This window comes from Sinocyclocheilus rhinocerous, unplaced genomic scaffold, assembly GCF_001515625.1.
Source record: "Sinocyclocheilus rhinocerous isolate Xijiao unplaced genomic scaffold, SAMN03320098_v1.1 scaffold1413, whole genome shotgun sequence".
Classification (NCBI taxonomy): Eukaryota; Metazoa; Chordata; class Actinopteri; order Cypriniformes; family Cyprinidae; genus Sinocyclocheilus; species Sinocyclocheilus rhinocerous.
This window is the reverse complement of record NW_015639297.1, coordinates 823391-849582: the sequence shown is the minus strand read 5'-3', so window position 1 is coordinate 849582 and position 26192 is coordinate 823391. Positions and strand designations below refer to the sequence as shown.

The following is a 26192-nucleotide window of genomic DNA, read 5'->3' as shown; positions in this document are numbered from 1 at the left end:
CTATTTTAACAGTGTACATTGAGGATAAATAGTGTAATATGGTGTAAATAGAGTCCTCAAAGAGGACAAGTTATATTGATATCTATAGTCTACAGAGTTGTTAGTGCTGTGTAGTATCAGTGGGTATTAAGCACTCCTGCAGAGGGACCAGCTGTGAGACACAGAGTCCCCAGCCCCCATCAGAGAGACAGTCAATCTCTTTTCTTACAGGTGCAGCTAACAATCTCCTTTTTAGGGAATAAATGATTTTATCATTGATCAGTCAGTGCATGAGGGCTTCTTATGTTTCTTGTTTAATGCTGTTTAGTGCTTTAATATCAAGTCTACCAATAGATAAATCCCCTATTTGATTTTCCCCAGCAATGTCTTTCTCTGAGCTCTGCTAGGCAAGCTTGACCTAGATTCAACTGTGTAGCTCTGTGACTGTTAATGACTAGAGCATCTGTATTATTAAAAGAAGAACTGCAACTGATGATTTGCGTAGCGTGAAAATCTGTACTTTTGCTTTGGATATTTGTGAATGGAATGAAAAACTCCATAAACTGAATTACATTGGCTTTATAGTTTGAGTGTGTGGTTTGTAATTGGTTCCTTAATTTTGCTATTTTGATTTCTCAGATTATTCTCAATAGAAGTGAATATTTATTTTCCTTTACTTTGCATAGTTGTACTTTGAATGTAATAGGCATGTATCATTTATTTATTCCAATTATAGGGTCATTATAGGCCTATATTTGTTAAATGTTTGTGTTGTGAAGCATGTGAAAGAGTTGGACTTTTACGGGGGGGCATTTTTATTTTGTAATATACAATATTGGCCAGTACACTGTCATTTAAAAGCTTTATTTATTTATTTTTAATAAGAAATTAATACTTTAATTCAGCAAGGATGTATGAAATTGATCAAAAGTGAAAGTAAGGATTTCAAATAAATGCCTTTCTTTTGAAGTTTACGTTTAATAAGAAATGTTTCTTAAGCAGCAAACCAGCATATTATTCTAGTATGCTGATTTGCTGCTGAAAAAAAATCTTATTATGATTTTATTTCTTATTATGATTTCTGAAGGATCATGTAAGAAGAGTAAGAAGTAATGGCTGCTGAAAATTCACAGGAATAATTTACATTTATAAAATATGTTTTAAAAAGTTACTTATTATTTAAATCATAATAATCTGTATTTACTGTATTTTCAATCAAATAAATGCAGTGTTGGTAAGCATAAGAGACGTCTTTCAAAAATATTAAAATGTCTTTAAATCAGTCCAAATCAAAACCAAACAGTAGTGTATATATATATATATATATATATATATATGATATAAACTATTAACAGTTAACAGTTATTGGTAGTGGCCAAAATTTCTATAGGTCTTAATCCAAAATAGTGAGATCATGTTGATGTCAGATTGTGGTGTGAAATTTTCTTCCATCTGTATATTTTGGTAGTTTCATTTTTTCTTTCTTTATTGCCCTTCTGTACTACTAATTAGAAATTTGTCAGTACTTTTCTTTGCCTTGCTGCTGGCAGAGTCCTGACTCACACTGCTGACTGTGCACCTGCTGGAGACAGAAAGAATGAAAAAGAGAGAGAGAGAGAGCAGCTCTCCCAGTCTTGCTGTAGTGCTAGCAGAATACTTCATTCCTTCATTCTGTGTGAGCAGTCCAGGGAAAGATGGGAAACTCTCAGAGAAAGATACCTGGCTGTGGCTTGAAAAAGAGGAGGAGAACAAAGAGGGCTAGTAAAAACGCAGGCCAGAGAGCAGGCACAACAGGTAAGATGAATAGATTTCAAACAAGGATAGTGATCTAGGTTCCCTGCAGAGGTGAATGCAGTAGTCAATGAACGCGAATACAGATGCCCATCATTTTAATGTTTTAACTCATTTACTTTGCATTCTGGTGCAATTATACTACAGTGTACTGCTGTCTTACTAAGCACTGACCTCTTTACGTGAATCGAGCTCTCCTGTAACTGCGGTTTTCAATGCCACTGAACAGAACATTGAGACTTTTGATGTTTCTGTGATTAAAATTTTGAAATGTACATTGAAGAAATGCATGAAATCCCAAAAATTTTGAAAATGTTTCTATGTGCATAAGCTTAACTGTGGCTCATGACATAATAAGAGTCTCAGATTATATACATACAAAGCATACTTTATCTTTGGCTGAATGAATTTGCAGTAGATGACCGAAATTTCCAAGTGCAGAGGGAGTGATTAAGACGCATGTATGTAGAGATCACCTATATGTGCTGCATAAGGATCAGTACTTAATAATGCGGGGCAAAAACGAAAGAAACAGCAGAGCGGTGCTGAGTAATAGAGTCTGTTCACCGCATTCGCACATCATTACAGCACAAGTCCAAATGGAGGGAGGGCAGATGAGGGTAGGGCTTTCATCAAAACACTAACTCGACAATTATTTCCAAAGCAGATGTTTAATGAAATATACGTTTACTGCCATCAGTGTTTCTCTCACCTTGTACTCCATCTTGGATTTTTTTTCACTAGCGTTGTTACAGTGCATTCTGAGATTGCTTTCTTTTTGAAGGCTACCGCTGATGCTTTGAAAGTAGCATAATTTTGATAGTAACATTGTTACTGATAGTGAGTTTTTTGCCTTTTGGAAAATCTTTCATTAGTGTCTTTTAGACATTTACTCGAAAATCTTATTTTACATTATATCGTTTTTTATTATATTATATTATATTATATTATATTATATTATATTATATTATATTATATTATATTATATTATATTATATTATATTATATTATATTATATTATATTATATTATATTATATTATATTATATTATATTATATTATATTTGTTCAAATGTTTGGGGCCAGTGAGTTTATTATTACTTTTATTTGAGAAATGATTACTTTTAATCAGTCAAAAGTGACAGTATTTCTTTTTTCAAATATATACTGTTCTTTTAGGCAGGCTGTTTATGATAATAATAAATGATTTTTGAGCACCGACATATAAAAATGATTTATGTGAAAAAGAAGACTGGAGTAATGGCTGCTGAAAATTCAGCTCTAACACCACAGGAATAAATTACATTTTAAAATGTATCAAAGTAGAAAACATGTATTTTAAATTGTAATACTATTTCACAATATTTCTGTTTTACTGTATTTTTGATCAAATAAATTCAGCCTTGGTGAGCATAAGAGACAAAAACTAAAAAATTTCACCAACCTCAAACTTTTGAACAATATCACCTATATTATGTTTATCAGTCTGTACTTACACTGTACTAATTTGGGCTTTTATCTGTAAATTTACTGGTTTAAAGTCAGAGGATATCTGGTATTGCTTAAAATCACTAAGGAAATGTAATAAGGTGTTTAAGTAGCTGAAGTAAAAACAAAAACTGGCCCACTCCCAGAGACCTGAAAGTATTAGTCTAGACGTACTATCAATGGGAGCCTCTTAATTTTTATTGAAGCATGAAAGCACTTAATTCAGATTTAAATTCCTCACACTGGCTGAGGTCTGAATCCATCAGTAAAGTGTCAGTCAGTTGTCTTTAAGAGAACTACAGTGATTAACTTAATTTCCCATATTCCAAAGACATTTGATTTCTCTTTATATAGAACAATTTTCTTTATTCTTTTACCTGTTGATTAGAAATTGGTTTAAAGTGAATGTAAAAATGTCTAAAATATTAATAAAGTAAATTTAGCGTCCTTTGTTTACATTTGCAAAGTAGTTTGATATCTCATGCAATGCAATTCATTTATTTTTAAGTGTAGCTTAATTGTGTAAATACTGTGTCCACTGTGCAAATTTATGGATACTTGTTCTCATTCCTAACATTTAGTCTCCAGCTGTCTCATTCATCAGTGCAAGTTAACACTGAACATAGAATGACATTTAACAGTGCAAAAAGTGGGTATCAGATTATCATTCTTGAGTAAAACCACTCAAAACATTGTTCATTTTAATGGTTCTCTGGTTGTGGTCAGGCTTAAGGTTATAGAAGGGGCTTGTATCGGATTACCAAATGCCCCCGTGTGTGTGTGTGTGTGTGTGTGTGTGTGTGTGTGTGTTTGGCCTTGTATCTCTGTCAAACCAATAGACTTGGCTATTGTCTTGGTTTACCTCATGGTTAATAAGCACTAAAATGTTTCCTTTCTGACTGTCAGTCTGAATTGTCTGCTTCATATTTAGCCATGGCTTTCAGAAATGTAAGACCCCTTTGCGGTCTCTTTTTAATGTACCAGAGCCTAAGACAAAAATATTCCCAGACCCTTACTTGAGGAGCCACTTCTGTTTTGTATTATCCTTCGAGTAATATGGCTTTTGTTCCAATTACATACAACAAAGTGTTTGTTTCTATAAAATCCAGTGTTTTTCTAAGCGTCCATCATCATCAACCCTCCACCCTTCTTTCTGAGGTCTTCTAAGACAGGAAATGCATTTCTGGTATTATTCTGCTGATCACGGCCTGATAAGGATCTGCTAATTCGTTGTAAATTAGATATGAAGGGTTGCTTGGATACAGATGACTCTGGGTAGTTCAAGGGGACCACTGCACATTGAATACTGATGGGCAGATGCTCCTTTATAGAGGAGAGGAGGAGACAGGAAGCTGGGGAAAAGAGAAAAAGATAGAGGGAGAAATACTAATGAAGCTGTCTTTCACCTTCTTCTCCCTAGAATACCATTTGTTGTTTTGTAATGCGTAATATTGTTACATTTGAATGAATATGGAAACTTGCACTGCTGCTCAAAATTTGGCGTTTGATAGATTTTTTAAATGTTTTTGAAAGTCTCTTAAACCCAGGCTGCATCCTTTGATAAAAATCATTTGGTGAAAAATACAGTAGTATTCAGAAATATTATTACAATTTAGTGTAATATTTTAAAATGTATTTTTATTTATTTATTTCATTTATTCCTGTGATGGCAAAGCTGAATTTTCAGAAGCCATTACTCCAGTCTTCAGTGTCACATAATCCTTCAGACATCACTCTAATATGCTGATTGTGCTATAATTTATATATATATAAATTTATATAAATTTAATGCATCCTTGTTGAATAAAAGTACTTATTTGTTTCAAACTTTTGAATGGTAGTGTATATTCCTATTCATTGATTTATAAAGTATTCCTTTTTTGGATTTACATAATTTGGAACCTATTCTGAAGGTTTCTCATGAGAATGTCCTCACAGGATTCCAGCATAAAACAAAATAATGTAGTTCTTTTAAAATACATAGTCCCCCTATTAGAACATCACAAAGAAATTAAAAAATCTTTCAGGATTTTTAAACTTCTGTAGGTCCTTTGTGATTTCCATTAACTGTCCAATAGCAAGAGTGAGTTTATTCCTATACAACTACAACAGGCTATGATAAAGATTACGTAATATTCAAAAGAATCAAATACGCATTAAAAACATCATGTAGGAATTTCACTCTGTCCAGTAGGACCTTATTCTATTCTAGTGGATTCTTATTTAATTGATGTTTTAATAGAAATCCTGTACATATTCCAGATTTCTGACCTTGTAACTTCTTTGTCTTTCTCTCTAGCCATATCAAATTTGGACATTGAGAGTAAACTGACATCACACTATCAGACTCCATGGCATCAACAACACAACCTGTTCCACACTTGTACACGGCCACCATGTCTGGAAGAGTTACACCGACATGCCAAGCTCAACCTGCGGGCACTGCACAGAGGTACTGAGTCAGGCTTCTGGGCCCACATTTTTTGGTTCCAAACCACAGTGCTGTTTGATTTTTATGATTCTTTTCATCCAAACATATCTTATATCACAACCGTTGTAACCAAATTCCCCCTGTGGTTTAGTGGTCTGCCCAGGGCCACTATGGTGATAGATCAGCGTAGAGAAGTGACAGATCAGGATAGAGGAGAATTATGATCCTGGAGTTTCCCCTCAGGGATCAATAAAGTGTTTCTATGTAGTCCTGAATCTGTCTAAACATCGATCAGGTTCCTGAGTCTACCTGGAAATAAACCTCAGACCTTAGTGATTGGGTTACATCACCATATTTTATCTCCCCATTGTATCTTGCTGTATGTCAGCTTTGAGATCTATTTAATTTTCAGTATATATTGAAGGCAAACCGTAAGATACCTTATTAAATTCTGTTCTAAATTAATGAGTTTGAAGTTGTAGATATATATAAAATTATATATCTGTCTATATTAAGCTGGTATATCAGAAAAAAGCTTTAAAAAAGAACAAAAATATCACACATCACCTTAAAATGCATTTAGAGGCTAATATTAGGGGAGTTTGTTGGTAAAAATCTGATTCATACTGCCACCTTGTGTTTGAATGATGAATTGATTTGGCATTGCCTCAAGTTCAATGTGAACCATTATAGCATAATTTATATTTTCCCCTTGAATCAGTTTTACTTCCATCAGTTACACATAAAATGTGACCAGAACATTGATTGTACATTGTCAGTATGCAACAAATCCATTAGAGGCCTACTACACATGAACAATTTAGTTAGAAGTTGGCAGTCTGTAAATTCTATAAAACAGAAAGTGTTATAATTCATACTTTAGTTTAAACTAAAATAGCTCAGCTAGCTGAATGTGTGTGTGTGTGTGTGTGTGTACTTTACAGACCAGCAGCAGCGTCAGCGTTCAACCAGCAGAGAGCGTGGTCGGGTCACCATATCAATATCTGTGGCCCCGCCTATGCCAACCTTCCCTTCAACTCACAAACTCAGAAAGCGGGAGCAGAGGGGCCGGCACTCACGCCTGGTAAGAAGAACACAACATTTAATCTCCACTCATGTAGAGGAGGTTCAAAAATCAGTGGTTCTCAGCTGGTTTTGCTTCAGTACCCAGATTTTTACCAGATTTACCAGAAGTACCAGATTTGATTATCTTAAAACATAAACTGTTATAAGACCAACAAAATATTTTTGGCCTAAACTAGCATGCTCTCTCCTGTCATGCACACCAGGAGAGGAGCGTTAGAGAGAGTGATGTGCAAAACATCCAGAGGAAGGTAAAGAGTTTTTTTGTTTTGTTTGTTTGTTTGTTTAATTTGTATGCACATTCTCTGTGATACCATCCCATTGAAATGTATTTTGCCATATTTCAGGATTTTTATTTATTTTGTTTTAACTTTCTCAGTCCTGGAACAGGAAATATTACAAAACATGTAATTATAGAAATGTTAATAAACCAATATTAAATGGCACATTACATGAATTCTGTTTATATATATATATGTGTGTGTGTGTGTGTGTGTGTGTGTATATATAGAGTTGTGCTCATAAGATTACATACCCCTTGCATGTGTGTGTGTGTGTGTGTGTTTGTGTATATATAGAGTTGTGCTCATAAGATTACATACCCCTTGCAGAATATGCAAATATGTTAATAATTTTAACTAAATAAGAGGGATCATGAAAATTGCATGTTATTTTTATTTAGTGCTCTCCTGAATAAGCTATTTCACACAACAGATGTTTATATATACTCCACAAGACAAAATAATAACTGAATTCATAAAATTCATAAATGACCCCATTCAAAAGTTTACACACCCTTGAATCTTAATAATCTGTGTTGTTTCCTGGATGAGCTACGACTGTCTTTCTGTTTTGTGATGAGTCCCTCATTGGTCCTGAGCAGTTCAACTGTCTGCTATTCTTCAGAAAATTCCTCCAGCTCCTGCACATTCTTTGGTTTTCCAGCATCTTCTGCATATTTGAACCCTTTCCAACAGTGACTGTATGATTTTGAGATCCATCTTTTCACATGGAGGACAATTGAGGGACTCATACACATCTATTACAAAAGGCAGAAACATTTACTGATGCTCAAGAAGGCAACACAATGCATTAAGAGCCATAACAGGATGATGATGTGTAAATTTTTCTTATTTTGTTTATAGATCATATTTTTTTATTTGGTACTGCACTTAAGAAGCTACATAAATACTTAAATGTTTCCCAGATGACCAAATAAGTACAATTTACCCTGATCATCCAATTCAAAAAGTTTACACCCCCAGCTCTTAATGCATTGTGTTGCCATCTTGAGCATCAGTAAATGTTTTGACCTTTTGTAATAGCTGTGTACGAGTCCCTCAATTGTCCTCCATGTGAAAAGATGGATCCCAAAATCAGAATTCTGTTTATATATATATATGTGTGTGTGTGTGTGTGTGTGTGTGTATATATAGAGTTGTGCTCATAAGATTACATACCCCTTGCAGAATATGCAAATATGTTAATAATTTTAACTAAATAAGAGGGATCATGAAAATTGCATGTTATTTTTATTTAGTGCTCTCCTGAATAAGCTATTTCACACAACAGATGTTTATATATACTCCACAAGACAAAATAATAACTGAATTCATAAAATTCATAAATGACCCCATTCAAAAGTTTACACACCCTTGAATCTTAATAATCTGTGTTGTTTCCTGGATGAGCTACGACTGTCTTTCTGTTTTGTGATGAGTCCCTCATTGGTCCTGAGCAGTTCAACTGTCTGCTATTCTTCAGAAAATTCCTCCAGCTCCTGCACATTCTTTGGTTTTCCAGCATCTTCTGCATATTTGAACCCTTTCCAACAGTGACTGTATGATTTTGAGATCCATCTTTTCACATGGAGGACAATTGAGGGACTCATACACATCTATTACAAAAGGCAGAAACATTTACTGATGCTCAAGAAGGCAACACAATGCATTAAGAGCCATAACAGGATGATGATGTGTAAATTTTTCTTATTTTGTTTATAGATCATATTTTTTTATTTGGTACTGCACTTAAGAAGCTACATAAATACTTAAATGTTTCCCAGATGACCAAATAAGTACAATTTACCCTGATCATCCAATTCAAAAAGTTTACACCCCCAGCTCTTAATGCATTGTGTTGCCATCTTGAGCATCAGTAAATATTTTCACCTTATATAAGAGTTATGTATGAGTCCCCCAGTTGTCCTCAGAAAAACAGTTGTGGCTCATCCAGGAAACGACACACAGTATTAAGATTCAAGGGTATGTAAACTTTTGAACGGGGTCATTTTTATAAATTCCGTTATTATTTTGTTTTGTGGAGAATATATAAACATCTTTTATGTGAAATAGCTTATTCAGGACAGTATTAAATAAACAATAACATGCAATTTTCATGATCCCTCTTAATTTGTTAAAATGATTAACATTTTGCATATTCTGCAAGGCGGGGCATGTAAATTTATGAGCACAACTGTATATGTTCAGTGTCTAGTATTTTCATGATTTCTTGTGCTTACTGCATGTAAAATATTGATTTAACATGTTAAATAATATAGATTAAATAATTATGTAATAATAATGCATACCCTATAATGCATTTTTACATTAAAGTGTCAAAAAGTGTAACTTAAGTCAGAACGTTCAGTATACTGGAAATTCTTGAATGAGAAAAGTATCTTCCTTGTCATCATAGTAACACTCCATAATAATGAACATGACAAATATCAAAGCTGACTTGAGTTTCTTTCTGACATGCTGATTTTATTTATAAGATGAGCCACAAATTCTTTCTATATAAGACCAATCAATATTAACTATGAGTTGTGTAGAAACACTTAAAAGTTGACAACATAATGTTGCCATAGAGCAATAAAATATTTTTAAAAATGTCCAGTATACTAGGTGTTTGGAATGAGGAGGTTATTTATAATTGATGTTATTTATAATGTACTCTGTTTTACATCTTTAAATGTTTTACATATTTTCATAAAGTAAAATGCACAAGTGTAAAATGGGCAGCTACGTGTGATTTTAAAGGTGGTCAAAGGTATTCTGGGATCTTTATCTGTTATGCTTATTGCATTTAACTACTGCAGGAGAGACCAGCCAAAGAGGCTGAATTCAAACCCGTCCTCAGAAAGGTAAATTACATCTTTTTTTTCTTTTTTTTTATCTGACAGCAGGGCTCCTGACCTCTAGCTTTTTTTTAACCAAAGTACAGGTTTTGCCAAGATAATTGGATGGGTGCCAGATTGATTCAAATCCTTCCATAACAATTCAATTTAGTAAATTCCTTCTCCATCAGATTACAGCCTTTCATTTCAGCATGTATGTTGCACACTTGAACCACAAACATCTCAGTGTTCAAGGTTGTTCACAAAAAAACTGTTCCAAAAGAGAACATGTCTGTGTTGTTTTGTGTGCGTATATGTCACCCCTTTTCCCTCACACCATGGACTTCTCAGAAACATCACGTCAGACATTTATTTTGATTTATCAAGCACATTTTTTTGTCATTTGTTAAGCTTTGTTTTCCATCTTTTAATTTTAGTATCAGCGTTCCCGTTCCTCCTCCCCTGTTCAGTGTTGTTACTTCATTCCCTGGATTAGAAAGGTATTTTGCCCCATTAAAGACTACTTATTACCTCTAGCTCCTAATAATTTCTGTTTCTTCTTGTTTTAACATGATTAGGGTAGAACAAGACTTGACCTTGAGATGAAAATGATTCATCCAGTTAGCAGGATACGTAGCAGTTACGAAGGATCTGAGAAGATATGTATTTGGGATTGCTGATAAGATCATCAAAGTAAATCCTAATGATCATAAAGTAAATTACTTAAGGATGTGTTTACATTTAGAATCAGTTAAAGAGTATGCTATTGTATAAATGACCGTTTATGTGATTTGTTAAATAGCACCACGTTAAGTGGGACAGCTCAGTATCATTTGCTACATTATATTGAGATATATTGAAATATTTGTATGGTATATTGCATTTGGAGTATCACAGAGATTTCTGATATGGTAAGATCATTCTTTATAGTTCTTGCTTAATATTGAATACTATTCTACTGCTTTTTGTGTGAGTAAAACAGATTTTGTTTCATGATTTTTCCAAGGATTTCCTTTCTGGATTATTTACTCCCTAGGGTGCAACCTAGCCTTCATTAAAAGACATTATTTTATACATGTTCATGCAACCATAGAAAAAAAAATCATGCTGTCTCTTTGCCTATGTTTGATTCTTTCATCTATTCTTCTTCTCTCTCTGTGTGTCTCTGTCTAATAATCAAAGCTGCATTTCTTATCAACACAGAAAAATGGGAATTTGGCAATACATGTATGTATGTAGATGTCTACTTAATACAGCTAGTCCCAAAAAGTATTTGGACACTTAAGCCTCACTTATGTATGAATGTCTGCATTGAAAAACTAAGTTCGTTAAAGGAAAAACATAAAGGGGTAGTTCACCCAAGAATTAAATCATTTACTTGCCTTTGACTTAGAATTTCTTTCTTGTTTTGAATGTAAAAGAAGATATTTTGAAGAATGTAGGTAACCAAAAAGTTGCTGGCCCCTTTAGGCATCAGTTGCCACTTGGTTTGTTATTTTGGATATTTTTTTTATATTTCTAATGCAGTGAAATCCATACATTAAGTATGACTCCAAAAGTGTCTGAAGGTTTTTGGGGCCACTGTATAAAACTTGTGATCCTGTAGATAAAATTTTGTCTTTACATTTAGCTGTGTGTCTACAGTATGTGAATTTGATCATAAATTGTCAATCTTGTTCTGAGTACAGCTTAACAGTTCTAACATCATCCCACATTAGACTGGAACCAACACAGAAACAGATGGTGAATTGCCAGTGATGAGCCATAGGCCTAAATGTCCTGTTCCCAATGTACCTACCACCCTGGACAAAAAGACCAACTGGTCCAAAGCCCTGCCTCTTCCCACGCCAGAAGAGAGAATAAAGAATGACTCTCAAGTGATTTCATCCTTTATCATTCCAATAAATGTTTCTGGTAAGCAACATTACTTCAGATTCAACACAAACTAAAAACACCAACACTATATTGCATAATGTATTATAACAATATGTATGTAAAATTAAATCAAAAAGAATTTGATACTGTGGAATATATCACCCTCTCCCACTAAGGGAATCCATGACATTGGCTTAACTACTTCTGAGACTGTTATTTTTCTTCACAGGTGTTGGATTTGACAGAGAAGCCAGTGCTCGCTGCTCTCTTGTTCACTCACAGTCGGTTCTACAGAGACGCCGGAAACTCAGGAGGCGAAAAACGATCACTGGCATCCCCAAACGAGTTCAACAAGACATGGGTATGACCAACTGATGCTTTACATCTAAAGTCCAAGTTCATCAAAGCAACTTATTGTTTTCATTTAACATCTGCATGTCACATTTTCTTCAATTTTATCTTCATATATTTTTAGTTTAATTATTGATTTTCTGATTTCCCTGTAGATTCTGACGAATCACCTGTGGCTAGAGAGAGAACAGTGATCATCCATGCCAACCCACACAAGTCATTGTGGCATGAGGAGCTCTCTTTGAGTGGCCGAGTATTGAACACCAAGGACTCTGGCTGTCAGACTGATGACTTCTTGATTGCTGCTCCATCCCGGAGGCGTATCCGTGCCCAGAGGTGTCAGGGAATTCCAGCCTCTCTCTCACACTCCACTGGAAACATCACCTCCCTGCCAGATCGCTCTGATGCTGTGTATGCTGCAGCATCAGCCACTCGTGTCCGTTCTAGAAGTCTACCACGTGAGGGTGACCGGCTTCTGGATGAGGACCAAGATGACAGTGATGATGATGATGAAGATGACGAAGAGGAAGATGAAGAACTGTCTCCGTATGAAGCTGAGGACTTTTTACCAGGTCCAGGACAGAGAATTCCCAAGGATGAGGAGGAGAGCACTGATGACCAGGCCATGCCAGAGCTCCAATTTGGAAGCCTCAAGCACATGCAGCATTTGGAGAGCCCTGACCACACATGGATTGAGAGAGGCAGATCTAGACTCCCACGCAAAGTTGACATGGGGAGCTGTGAGATTTCCTCCAGCTCTGATACTTTCAGCAGCCCCATCCACTCTGCCTCCACTACAGGAGTGCTAGGCAGTCAGATGGACCATAAAGAGGATCACCAGTCATCAAGCGGCAACTGGAGTGGAAGCAGCTCCACTTGCCCGTCGCAGACGTCTGAAACTCTTCCGCCTGCTGCCTCTCCTCCCCTGACTGGATCCTCACACTGTGATTCAGAACTCTCCCTCAATACTGGATCCCATGTCATTGATGACAGCACCGGCTTCATAATTGATCCCTACCACATTGACAAGCCACAAGGACAGGGGCAGCGATCCAATTCTTTTACCTCATCGGCTACTGATCAGATGGATGATGCAGGGGTCAGTACTGCTAGTGATGGTGAGTGGAACTGCACCCAGGACCAGCGGGATCAGCCCTGCCCCCAAGACTTCAGCCCAAAGCATTCCAGAGAGGATGAGAGTGGTGTCAGCTGCCCCAGTTATTCAAGTGGGGAAACTTACGAGAGTTTCAGTGACCAAGCATCCGCTAGAAAATCTGAGATGCACTACATCGTTGACACTGAAGGATTTTATTCCTCCATGCACTTTGACTGTGGTCTTAAGGGTAGCAGAAGCTACTACAACTATGCAGCCATTGACCTTGACTGTGACCCAAGTGGTAATATAGCACCTGGCATGGGTGAATACACTCAGTCAGAGTATAGAGCCACCAGGACACTGGGTAGACCGTGTCTCTCCTTAAAAAAACCAAAGGCCAAGCCACCCCCACCAAAACGTAGCTCTTCATTAAAGGAAACAAGCAGTGGTGTGAACATTCTAGAACAGGACGAACCAAAGATTACTTGCGAGTTGCCGCTGCCCTTGTCTTCCAGGGAGATGAAACTGCAGCTGGACTTGGCTGATTCTGCAGGGCACCTTGACACTGCAGGTCTTGAGTCACTTGGCGCATGGGGAGTGGAGAATGTCAGGGACATGCTTGACTGCTCCTCTCCATTCAGTTCCTCAGACATACATTCGTTCAAGGATGAAGGTGCTGTGCAAGCTGACTATGCAGACCTCTGGCTCCACAATGACTTGAAATCAAATGACCCTTACCGGCCTCTGTCCAACTCTAGCACTGCTACGGGTACAACTGTTATTGAATGCATCAAGTCACCAGAATGTGCAGAAATGCAAGCCTGTCAACCCAGGTCCAGACCTATTTCTCCAACTCTTCCTCCACCTGAAGGTGACTTCAAGCTGGCTTCCCCTGAAAAGTTGGTGAGCTTGGCATCCCCTTCCAGTGGATATTCTAGTCAGTCGGAAACACCTACATCTTCCTTCCCCTCTGCTTTCTTCCCAGGGCCCCTGTCTCCAACCAGTGGCAAAAGGAAACCCAAAGTCCCTGAAAGGAAGTCCTCACTTTGTTCCCTACAACAGCCACAGCTTTCAGTCCGAGACCCAGGCATTTCCTCCAGGAGGGAAACTTACTTCCATGCCATACCCCCCGGTCACCTTGACCTAAGTGCTCTTCACAGCAAGCACTTTTCTCACAGAAATCAGATGCACATCCTCCACCAGAATAAGCAGAAAGCTGCCATAGCTGCGGCTGCGGCTGCAGAAGCTCGCACTGCAGCTGCTGCCGCTGCTGCAGAGGCTCGCACTGCAGCTTCTACTTCAGAGAGTGCAACAAGCACAGTACCCAGCTCAGCACATTTGGCCATCACTCCAACTGTTCTTAGATCAGTCCAACTGCGATCTATTTGTAGATTAGCTGAAGGGAACCAAGGGTATGATCTGGTCAGTGCAAATCCAGTAACTCGTCCCAAGTGTCCCACAGTAATAAATGATGCCCCATCCTCTAGCAACAGGCACAACAGGAAACCACCAGCCTACAAACCCCCTGCGGCACAGCTCTGTGAATCACAGGTACCACCAGTGGAAAATGTTGTTCTTCCACAGGAGGAAGTGAAAGTGAGACAGGAGAGGCTTGGTCCTGGTACTTACTGGGCAATGACTGCTTTCAGAACTCCTGTAGGCCCTACTCCTGAAAAAGAAGACTCTTCGACAAGGTCATCTCAAGGTCCTGAGCAAGAACAAGACAGCAGAAAGTACCCAGATGTGCAACTGACATTGTCACCAGAGAGACTAAAACAAGATCTAAATCAGCTATCATGGTCAGACCCTTCAGCACAGCCCATGTGTTCGGCCAGCACAATGCCGCCCCCCGCTTACAGTGAAATACAGAGGAGCAATTTTGTATTGTGCAACAGCCCTGACAAAGTGCCTGTTTCAATTCAAGAGGCATCGCACACTTACACAATCAGCGATGTACAAGGCCGAGAAGAGGATTATGAGACATCAGGTGTCACAACCAGAAGTGCCTCACAGGACATAAGAGAAGAAGGGTCGACCCCGGACACAGAGGACTACTTCAGCAAAGGTAATTGTCCTGTAAAAAACTTTTACTTAACAAATGTGATTTATTTTACCATGACTGTAGGTAACGACAACAAGTACTGTAAACATACCTCGTTTTTTCTCAGTGTTTTAAATCAGCTTCTCAAGCATGACTCTGTGCATAACCAGGGTTGGGAAGGTTACTTTCACTACAGATTACAAAATACATGCTTTAAAACGTATTTTGTAACATATTTTGTTAAATTTCTCAAGTTTAGTAACTTATAAATGCATAAATAATATTATGCAATTATCTTTTTAAATATAACATTTTGAACACTGAAATATAAAATGATGGGGAGGGAAATAAATTATGTTTTAAATATGAAACTAAAACCACCAGTATGTGGCGGCAAATATTACATTCTTAATGAATGAGTCATGGAATCATTTGATTTGTTCTAAAGGACCGATTCATCAAGGAATTGAACAAGTGATTTATGAACGTAATTGAATCATTCGCTCAGCCGATTCGTTCGAAGCGTGGATTCATTCAGGAACCAAACAGCACTAGGTTGCTCACAGACATTCAAGTCTTCTGTGTATTTATCTCAAAGGCAGTAGTTATTTGCTTTATGTGCAAATAGCATTACATGCACTTACACTAAGTGTAAATAGCATCTGTCACTATGCAATTTACACTAAGTGCAGATAGCCATAGATTCTATTTACACTATGTAAAAAGGTAGTATTTTCTTTGCAATAAGTGTAATAGTAATTAGATGCTTTATTTATACTTACTTCAAATAGTGGCAGATATTGTTGTAGTACATTATGAAACAGTATGCATTTTAAATGTAAATTATAATTAATTAAATTTATTAATGGATGGTGCCTTATTGGGTGCCCTCCCTACACCTAACCCTACCACTATACCCAATAAACACTTCATTATTGAGAACCCGAGAGGCACTTTGTTTCCACTTTTCGAATATTTACTTAATTTTTTTTTATTGAAAATAAATGCCTTTCTGATCTGATATGTGATGATAAAAGGGAGAAGAGCGGTAGTAGAACTAGTTCGGCAAAAGATGGAAACGAACTCGGATTGATGGCGTATCTTACTCCGTTCACCACTGCTACTGTTCTTAAACATCCATCTTTTGTAATGTCCAGACATTGGTGGGTGTAGCTACTCTAAATTGCTTCTGCCAACAAGGCTATTCAGTTTTTTAATGTGTCACTTAATATTAACTTATTGTTTTTGAATTGGATATAATCAGTATGACATTTTGGAATTGTGCTAATATTCAGGAAATCAGCACTCTTCTTCTTCAAAAGATATTGCTTAAAGGGATAGTTCACCCAAAACTGAAAATTTTGTCATCATTTACTCACCCTCATGTCGTTCCAAACCTGTATATCCAGCCTCTGAATCCCGGACTCCGCCTCGGCCCGTCGACCCGTCGGCTCCACCGTGGCTCCTAGCTCCCTCCTCTCCGCCATGGCCCATCAGTCTGTCAATTGGTGCTATGTGTGTCTCCTGCGTGCCCTGTTTTCCCTGTGATTTGGTTTATAAAAGACTCTTGTGTGGTGTAACTCCTACGTCTCCTCGCTCCTCACCTTAGCAGTCGTGACAACCATATGTTATAAATATAGAAAAACAATAACTTGTACAGACAAACATTTTACTTTAATATTAAATTAAATAAATTAATTTAATTTCAAAGTAATCACTTAAATGAAACTATAACATAATACAGTTACTCATATTTTGTTTTAAATATGTAACGACATTACATGTATTCATTACTCCCCAATCCTGTGCATAACATAGTCACATGACACCATGCAGAGTTGGTGATTGTTTTTATTTCACCTCTAGCGGCCACTATTCCAACTATACTATAGGAACTATAGGAGCAGATCAGTCAGTAAAACTGACATATTGGTCAGCCTCAACATGATTTTTTTACTAGACTGATTTCACATTCAAGCTGTTGAATGCATAACTTTATTTCAAGAGCTAATTGAGCTTGATGTATGAATACTTTGCATGTTGACAGAATCAACTCCCAGTGACAATTCAACCTCTCCTTTTGCTAATATTCAGGAAATCAGCACTCTTCTTCTTCAAAAGATATTGCTTAAAGGGATAGTTCACCCAAAACTGAAAATTTTGTCATCATTTACTCACCCTCATGTCGTTCCAAACCTGTATGTGTTTCTTTCTTAAGTTGGACATATTGTAAAAGAAGGTATTTTGAAAAATGCTGGTAATCAAACACTTGATGGTCCCCATTGACTTCCATAGTATTTCTTTCCCTATGGAAGTCAATGGGGACCAACAACTCTTTGGTTCTTCAAAATATATTTTTTTGTGTTCAACATAAGAATGAAACTTATACAGGTTTGGAGCAACATGAGGGTGAGTAAATGATGACAACATTTTCATTTTTGGATGAACTATTTCTTTAACTATACCATTGTCAGGAATATGGACTGTCTGTGTATGTTTTGCTCACCATGTGCTCCCATTGACCTAATTTTCCCTCGTGTGTGACATGCCCTTATTTGGTTATCTTCCTGTTACTGTTCCGATTGTGTTTGATTGATCTCAGGTGTGTCTCATTAATTCCCTCGTTTAGTGTGTGTTCTGCCTCTTGTTTCCTGTCCGGTGTTATACGTCAATTGGTGCTATGTGTGTCTCCTGCGTGCCCTGTTTTCCCTGTGATTTGGTTTATAAAAGACTCTTGTGTGGTGTAACTCCTACGTCTCCTCGCTCCTCACCTTAGCAGTCGTGACAACCATATGTTATAAATATAGAAAAACAATAACTTGTACAGACAAACATTTTACTTTAATATTAAATTAAATAAATTAATTTAATTTCAAAGTAATCACTTAAATGAAACTATAACATAATACAGTTACTCATATTTTGTTTTAAATATGTAACGACATTACATGTATTCATTACTCCCCAATCCTGTGCATAACATAGTCACATGACACCATGCAGAGTTGGTGATTGTTTTTATTTCACCTCTAGCGGCCACTATTCCAACTATACTATAGGAACTATAGGAGCAGATCAGTCAGTAAAACTGACATATTGGTCAGCCTCAACATGATTTTTTTACTAGACTGATTTCACATTCAAGCTGTTGAATGCATAACTTTATTTCAAGAGCTAATTGAGCTTGATGTATGAATACTTTGCATGTTGACAGAATCAACTCCCAGTGACAATTCAACCTCTCCTTTGACTGATGACTCTAAACCTGATGATGATAATGTTTTCCCATCCCCCAACAAACTACGCACAACTGAAGATCTGTTTGCCATGATACACAGGTAAGCATGACTGTTTCACATTCAATTGCCACATTTTGTGTCTTGTTCTCATGTTCTATGTGTCTTATGATGTGACATTGGATGATATTTCATGCAATCATTGAAACTTTTATGTGACCGAAATACACCAAATGATTGTCAACCAAATGATTGCAGATCTAAAAGGAAAGTGCTGGGACGTAAAGACTCGGGGGAGATGAGTGGAAAAAGTCTGCCTGGAGTAGCACCTGCAACCACCCCAGTCAGCAATCCTACTGTATGCCCGGTCACCCCTGCTGCCTCAGTCCCTTCAAACAGCTCTCAGCGAGCCTCAGGACCCATCTACAGGAGTGCCAAAAAGTCCAGTACATCCAGTGAGGAGTTCAAACTCCTGCTGCTAAAGAAGGGTAGTCGCTCAGACTCAAGTTACCGCATGTCTGCTACGGAGATCCTCAAGAGCCCCATCACACCCAAGACTCAAGAAGAGCTGCTATTAGAGGCTGCAAGGCAAACAGAGGAGCCCCCCTTACCCCTTCAGGAGTCCACTAGCAGTGGAGATCCACTTCCAAGGCAATTCCCTAAGGCCAACAGTGAAGGATTCTCCCCAAAAACACTTACCATGTCAGCTGCCTCCAGACAGGGACGTTCCAGAATTCCACCTGCTGCAAACAGCAGTCGCTATAGCACGCGGAGTCGGCTGTACACTGCCCCAATGCAGGCCATATCAGAGGGAGAGACTGAGAACTCAGATGGAAGTCCACACGATGATCGCTCCTCTTAGTGGTATAATCATTTTTTTTAACCACTTAGCAAAATGATAAATCTTTTATAATACAAAAACATTCTATTTGAACTGTATGAGAGTGCTGTATACATTATGATCTATCTTAGTTTTAACCCCTGATGTTTGTGATTTGAAAAAACACATTGATTTCTTTAAGCTCCTTTTGTATTACCTTTTATCATTGAGAGCTATGATTTTCACCATAATCCCACACTTTTATGCTCACAAAATGAGAAGGTGAAATTAGTTCTTCAACAAGGTATTGAAAGGTAACTTTTTAATATAGAAAATTCTATTTCCATCATCCATCACAAATTTACACACATATGTGGATGCTTCTCTAAGGACAATCGCACCATGGCCATTCTTAGCAGGGTGTGCAAGGGGAAAGATTTCTGAGAAAAAGAAAGCTAGAACTGTTATGAACATGGTTCTAGTAGACTGGTTTGCAAAACCATCAGTTCTTTTGCACTTCATTTGGGTAATTATACCTTGAAATATACAACCTGGATGTACTGTTAAATAACAAGGCAAGCGGACAAAGTTATCCAGTTTTAGTTTAGTGAAATGTAATGGAACGTACAGTATGTGTGTTTTTCAGAATCTTCATGCTGTCTGAATCTCAAACTGTCAAACAGCATTCCAACAACTGTTATGAAAACTAATTGAATCCTTTTTACCCGTGTTTAGTTTGCCTTTTCTTCAAAGACCCAAATTGGGTTGTGTATTTTTGTCACAATTTTCAGGTGTCATCATGTATATTTACTTAACCAACCAACATGGAAGATTTTTGTGACTGCAGAAGAAATGAGGACCTCAGTCTCAATGTATTCTGTGAATACCCTTAAAATCAAGTGTACTGTTCATTTGAAGAAGAATGGATTCACTTTTAAAGTGAAACTCCTCAGAGTTGGAGGTCTTCTCTGAGTTCAAAACTCATAGGAATTAGCTAGATTTGTCAAGCCTACACTGTGCCACTGAATGGAAGGTGACATGCTGTGAAAAGATCGATTTGTGGTCATCCGTCTCTGATGAATGCTCTTTCACTGTGGTCATAATTCAGTTTCTTCATCCTTTGTACAGCATGCAATAAAACACCAGAACATGTCACATCTCCACGTAAAATGTATTTCCACCTTCACTTGAATTTGTTGAGTATGTGCTCTGTTCAGTAAATGTACAAAATGTGTGGGATTTGTTGAAATTTGCAGTTTTACATCACTGTATACACAGTTTGAGCTCTTTCCTGTAAGTGGAGAAACTGGACAATCTAATCTAATGAAGCACTATTTGTGTACAGCCGAGTTTTGAAAGAACAGACTGAGGCATAAATATGGGGCCATTTTGTTTAAATGATGATAGAATTATATTTAGGGATTAATGTAATGTCATACTGATTTATATCTCAATCTCTGGGATATAGATAAAATGACTGCGAGAAAGCAGCAGTGGTTCATTGCTCATCTGTATATTTATAGATGATTGACATAATATTTCAGCCTTTATTCTGAACTGTCATTGATTTGTCGTGTACTGTCCAAGAGGTTTGAGAATTGGATTTTTTTTTTATACCGGTAGAGAAACCTTACAGGATATTCTGAGACACTAACAGAACTAACAGATATTTTCTCATAAAATAGGAGCTGCAGTGTGCCACGTCTTATTTCTCCTTTAATACAACCCTGTCTAATGGTTGTCGCAATTAGCTTTGCTTTATAACTACAGAATTTTGGAAGTACAGACTACTTTTTTTCTCCTTTGTGTCCATGTACTAGAACTAAATCTATGAAATCTTCTTTTAGATTGCAACATTTCATAGAAAAAAAGTATTTTTAATTATGGGATATTTTATCCAGAGAATTATTTTGTTAATAAATTTGGAAAAGAATAATTATAAAGCTTTATTTAAATAAAATAAGAAAAAAATATTTCATATCAGGGGTGTATCAGCCAATGATGAAGATACAGAACTTGTAAACATTTCTAAATTATCTGTAAACTTGCATTCTCAACAAATAAGCTTAAACGACTGTGTGTTAAACGACTGTAGTTAAACGTTTTGGTGCTTTGAATTCTATACCCAGGCCATATTCTGTCATTGTTGCCATTAGGGGGGAAATGTCATTGATATCATCAGTTTTCTTTTCTCTCTGTGCTTGTGATGCAATTGCAGTCATGAAAACAACACTCGTGACAACTCAAAAATTCATATATGTAGCAATGATTGTCTTTTGTTTCTATTTTCACAACAGTAGCCACATTTGAAGTATCAACCTAGTCACCTGTACTGTAGTGAAGCTAACCAGTCAGTTTAGGCCTTATTTGCAAAAGATTAAAGAAAAAAATGAAGGGAAATCATAAAGTTATCTGTATCATAGTTATTTTACCTCAAATACAGCTTTGGACTGTTTTAAACTGGCACAAGTTACTATACGAAAATGATCATATCAATAAAGAACAAAAGTGTAACAGGAAACAAAAAGACACTACAGAGTAGAGTTATTTTATTGGTTTTCTTTTATCATCATAATCCATCGTAGACAATTTCTCTGATTTTCATTTTTCTAGACACCTTTTGCTGATTTTCTCTGCATTAATGGAGAAGCACAGTCTTTTTTTCTTCTTCTTTTTTTGCCAAAGGGTTTTAAATGTGTATTGGTGTGGGGGGAAAAGTATAATAAGTTAATTGAAGAAATAAAAAATGAGGGTTAAAGTGAAAATGTCTAATGATAAGATGCATCTCATTCAGTTACAATAAGCAGGAAGCAAATCTCATTCTGCATACATGCTTCACTTCAAGAGATTTTAATCCATTTTGTATTTTTGTATAAACATGTACATATCTTTTTAAAGTGGAAAAAAAAGAGAAAAGGCACTGTTTCATTTTTTTAAATGTTTTAAAAGTTTACATTAATTCCAAGCCTTTGTATATTTTTGAGCTGTGCGACTCTCTCAGTCCTCTCAGACCTGTATTTATTTTTTAGTAAACATTGTGGGAATTTCATTGTAAATTTGAACCATTTCTTGCCAGCTCAAGTGACTGCTTAGTAACTGTGCATAGAGAAAGCCAATAAATGTGACTGCATTGAAAAATAACTGGATGCCTGAAGTATGATTTACATGTTTACTGTATGAGCACTTGACTCGAGAGAAATTGTAAAAATTTTCAAATTTAAACCTACACAGCTTGTAGAATCAAAATTCTAAGTTAAGATAAAGCACTTTTTTGGAATTATTGTCTTTTTCAGTGACAGGTAGGCCTAAATATTGTTGTGTCATAAATACCAAGTTGTAGCTACATCACGAAATTTATGTAGGCTACACGTAGGCTATACAATTAGTTAAAATATTCCGACGTGAGTTATAACGTGACACTTAGCAGTCACAATGAATTTAACATAAATGTATTACATAACAAATAGCCTGCGAGTCTATTTGAGCCTCCACTTATAAAGCCCTGAGAAATTGTAAAATAAAACAGCCGGTTACACACAAAATCAACCTCTCTACACTCTTAAAAATAAAGGTGCTTCACGATGCCATAGAAGAACCTTTTTGTCTAAATGGTTCCATAAAGAACCTTTAACATCTGAAGAACCTTTCTGTTTCACAAAAGGTTCTTTGTGGCGAAAGAAGGTTCTTCAGATTATAAAAAGGTAAGAAAGAGATGGTTCTTTAAAGAACCATCTCTTTCTTACCTTTTTATAATCTGAAGAACCTTCTTTCGCCACAAAGAACCTTTTGTGAAACAGAAAGGTTCTTCAGATGTTAAAGGTTCTTTATGGAACCATTTAGACAAAAAGGTTCTTCTATGGCATCGCTTGAACAACCTTTTGAAGCACCTTTATTTTTAAGAGTGTAGTTGTGTACATATAAAGAGAAAAATGAGAATGTTTACTCATTCTGAACCATAACCAAACATAATGGAGTTGAAACTTTTTGCTCTGTGGACTAAGACCTGATTGATTTTCGGAGAACGCCACAAGAGGAGGCTATTTCTCCATGAAACATATTTTTCACAGACCCGCTAAATGATAATGTCTCAAGTAGGCCTATGCATTTTCCTTCATACACGTTTAAGGCGCATCGTGTGCCGGTCTTTTTAACTATTTGTGGCACCTGTTTCTCCAGCTGCACAGTGAAGCTACAGGTAGACCAGGATGAGATTTAGCCTACATAGAAGGTTAAGCGGCTTTGACAGAAGGGTGAAGCGATTTCATGGAGAAATAGCCTCCAGTTCATGAAGAAATAGCCTCCTCTTGTAGCGCTTTCAATGAGGTATTGACACACACCGTCAGCCTTCGGTTTTAAGGTTGATGTATAGCGAAATTTAGAAGGAGGAAAATGTCCGGATTTCGCCTGCGAAACTTCGCTTAAAGAAAGTTTATTCGAAAGCGATTTACTAAAAACCGGAAAAAAAAGAAATGTCTTTTGATTACTCTACGCTGTTCGTGCGGTAGGCTAGCCTATGTTTTTTGACTCACTAAAAGGAAATGTATCGTTAAAATTGTTCATTTGGTAATAAGACTACATTGTTTGCGCTGTATGTTTGTGATTCGCTAAAAAAATGGTCGCTCTGTAGATTCAGTCGTGGTGTTGAGGCGGTACTAAGTATTAATAATTTGTATAAATAATTACAAAATAAATGTTTAATGGTTATAAAAGAGCCTTCTGTTGCTCCTTCTGGGAGTCTCACTGTAGATTCAGTCTCGATAATGACACAAGAGTAAGCAGAACTGATTACAAGTAGCCTAATTTGGATTACATAATCAGATTCCAAAAATTAAGTAGGCTACTTGTAATTGGAGTACATTTTAAAATACTAGTAATCAGACTACAGTTACTTTTTTTATAGATTACATGATTACATATTATTCAACAATATCAATAAATTATTGATTATTACTCTAATTCCTCTTTTTCATCTTTGACATTTTCATTTCTAAAATAGCCTGCCACTTATATACACTCAGAAAGTCCAGTTTTGTGGACATTCCCACAGAGATCAGTCATAAGTCAGGAGGCTACACAGCATTTGAAAAATTAAATTTTAGGGTTCATGATATCACAAACTAAGGCAGAAGCTTTTTGCAGTCCCTATCAGCCGTTTGTTGTAGGCCTTAAAAAGCTAATTCTGTAAAAGAAAATATCTCCCTTTACATTGAACTTTGCAGATGTTGTTTATGCTCAAACAGGAACATTACACATTAACTGAAGTTAAAAAAGTGAAATCATAATCAAGGACCCCTTTAAGTACCCCTGAGATTTTAAAATATATATTTTAATAATTAAGTATCACATTTGCGTGTTCACAGTTCTCTGACATTGGTTAATGATCATATGGCATGCAGGTAAACATAAAATATTTAATTTTTTAGGTGTTTTAATTTGATTGTTATTTTTAAATTATTTCTTTTAATTTGACATGATTTACGATTTAATTGTTAGCTTTTCATTAAACTCACAAACTCCCTGCAGTTCCTTTACGAACCCCAGTTTGGAAAACCTTGATGTAATGTTTAATACACTTCATGTTGTTAATTACAATGAATGGAATATATTTTCTTACTCTTTGTATTTTTACATCATTATGGTACAAGATTTTCCTATTTAAATCAATGTGATAAACGAGTTAGGACAGGTCTGATTACATTACCTATAATGTGTAATGTAGTGGATTACGTTACTGACTACAATTTTTGTCATGTAATTTGGAATCAGTAACTACCCAGCTCTGTGAGTAAGTATTGGTAATAATTTATAAATAGGTATTTATAAATTCAATGTTTAAAAAAGCTTTATATTTAACATAATATTATGGAGTATTGTATCTCATTCTCATTGTTTTTCCTTTAACTTACCAGCTAGCTAGTTGGAGTGAAAATATTCCATAGCCTACAGCAGGACAAAAATGATTGGTTTAGCAGATATGCAATTTGAGCTTTCATCATCTTGATTTACATATTACATTAATTTTGTAGTGGAAATTGGCCAAATTATTTGGTGATGTTGCCTATATGTGTGAATGTGTATCTGTTCTCCAAAGACAAATGCACTGCAGACCACTCAACTAATGAAATATTGCATTTTTCTTCAAAGTATTGACATGTGTGCCTATTACCCTGGGCGTAACCTCCGCCACTGGAGACACCATTCGAAGAGAGGGAACGAGCCTGTTTCCAACATGGAAACTATATACTGCTCACAAGAGGGAAAATTGGAGTTGAAATAGCATGTATCAGGGTTGCAGTTGCACAGAATTTATTGCACTGTTGTTAGAGTATTTGTGGTCAGGGTTGTGAAACCTTTCCGGGATCCACAGAGCTGCCTTTAAAGGAATAGTTCAGACAGAAATGAAAATGTACTGATTTGCTCACCCTTACCTTTCTTCAAACCCATCTGATGATGCCCTGAAAATACTCCAAATTGAACATGCTAAATCACATTAGTTTTTGTGATTGCAGATATTTATTTATTTTGGCAAGTTATATTCATCTTTAGTCCTAATATTGATTATTATAAATGAATATACATTCTGTTAGAATATACAAAAGTTAAATTAAGTTAAACTGAAATCTATAGCTACCAATTCAAGGTACTAAAATGCAATAATTATATAATTCATTAATAACAGAAATATAATATAAACAACATTGGTAAATTATGTGTATATATATATATATATACACTAGTCATTAATTGAAGTGGATCAAAACCGAAGTTGTCCTAAAACCTAAAAGCGTTCTTGTCTTAGGACAACTTTGATTAACTTTTTTGATCCACTTCAAATGTTGACTACTAATATATATATCAATTTTTATTTCAAGTTTTTCTTAGCA

General features: G+C 36.3%; 1 protein-coding gene across 7 annotated transcripts in view; it reads left to right on the top strand.

Annotated features, from left to right (window-relative positions):
• nhsb (Nance-Horan syndrome b (congenital cataracts and dental anomalies)) overlaps nt 1-20383 on the top strand; it is a 64089-nt gene extending 43706 nt beyond the window's left edge. For 2 of the 7 annotated variants that reach the window (XM_016566748.1, XM_016566755.1), the window contains exons 2-11: nt 5557-5709; nt 6633-6772; nt 6978-7022; nt 9872-9916; nt 11093-11116; nt 11608-11803; nt 11994-12125; nt 12271-15276; nt 18467-18590; nt 18747-20383. In XM_016566748.1, the coding sequence (XP_016422234.1) occupies nt 5557-5709; nt 6633-6772; nt 6978-7022; nt 9872-9916; nt 11093-11116; nt 11608-11803; nt 11994-12125; nt 12271-15276; nt 18467-18590; nt 18747-19350 (4469 nt within the window). In that variant the 3' untranslated portion in view covers nt 19351-20383. Of the gene's footprint in view, nt 1-5556; nt 5710-6632; nt 6773-6977; nt 7023-9871; nt 9917-10326; nt 10390-11092; nt 11117-11607; nt 11804-11993; nt 12126-12270; nt 15277-18466; nt 18591-18746 lie in introns of all 7 variants that reach the window. The other 5 variants (XM_016566750.1, XM_016566749.1, XM_016566751.1 and 2 more) reach the window with 5 other exon arrangements.
• The last annotated feature ends 5809 nt before the right edge of the window (nt 20384-26192 follow it).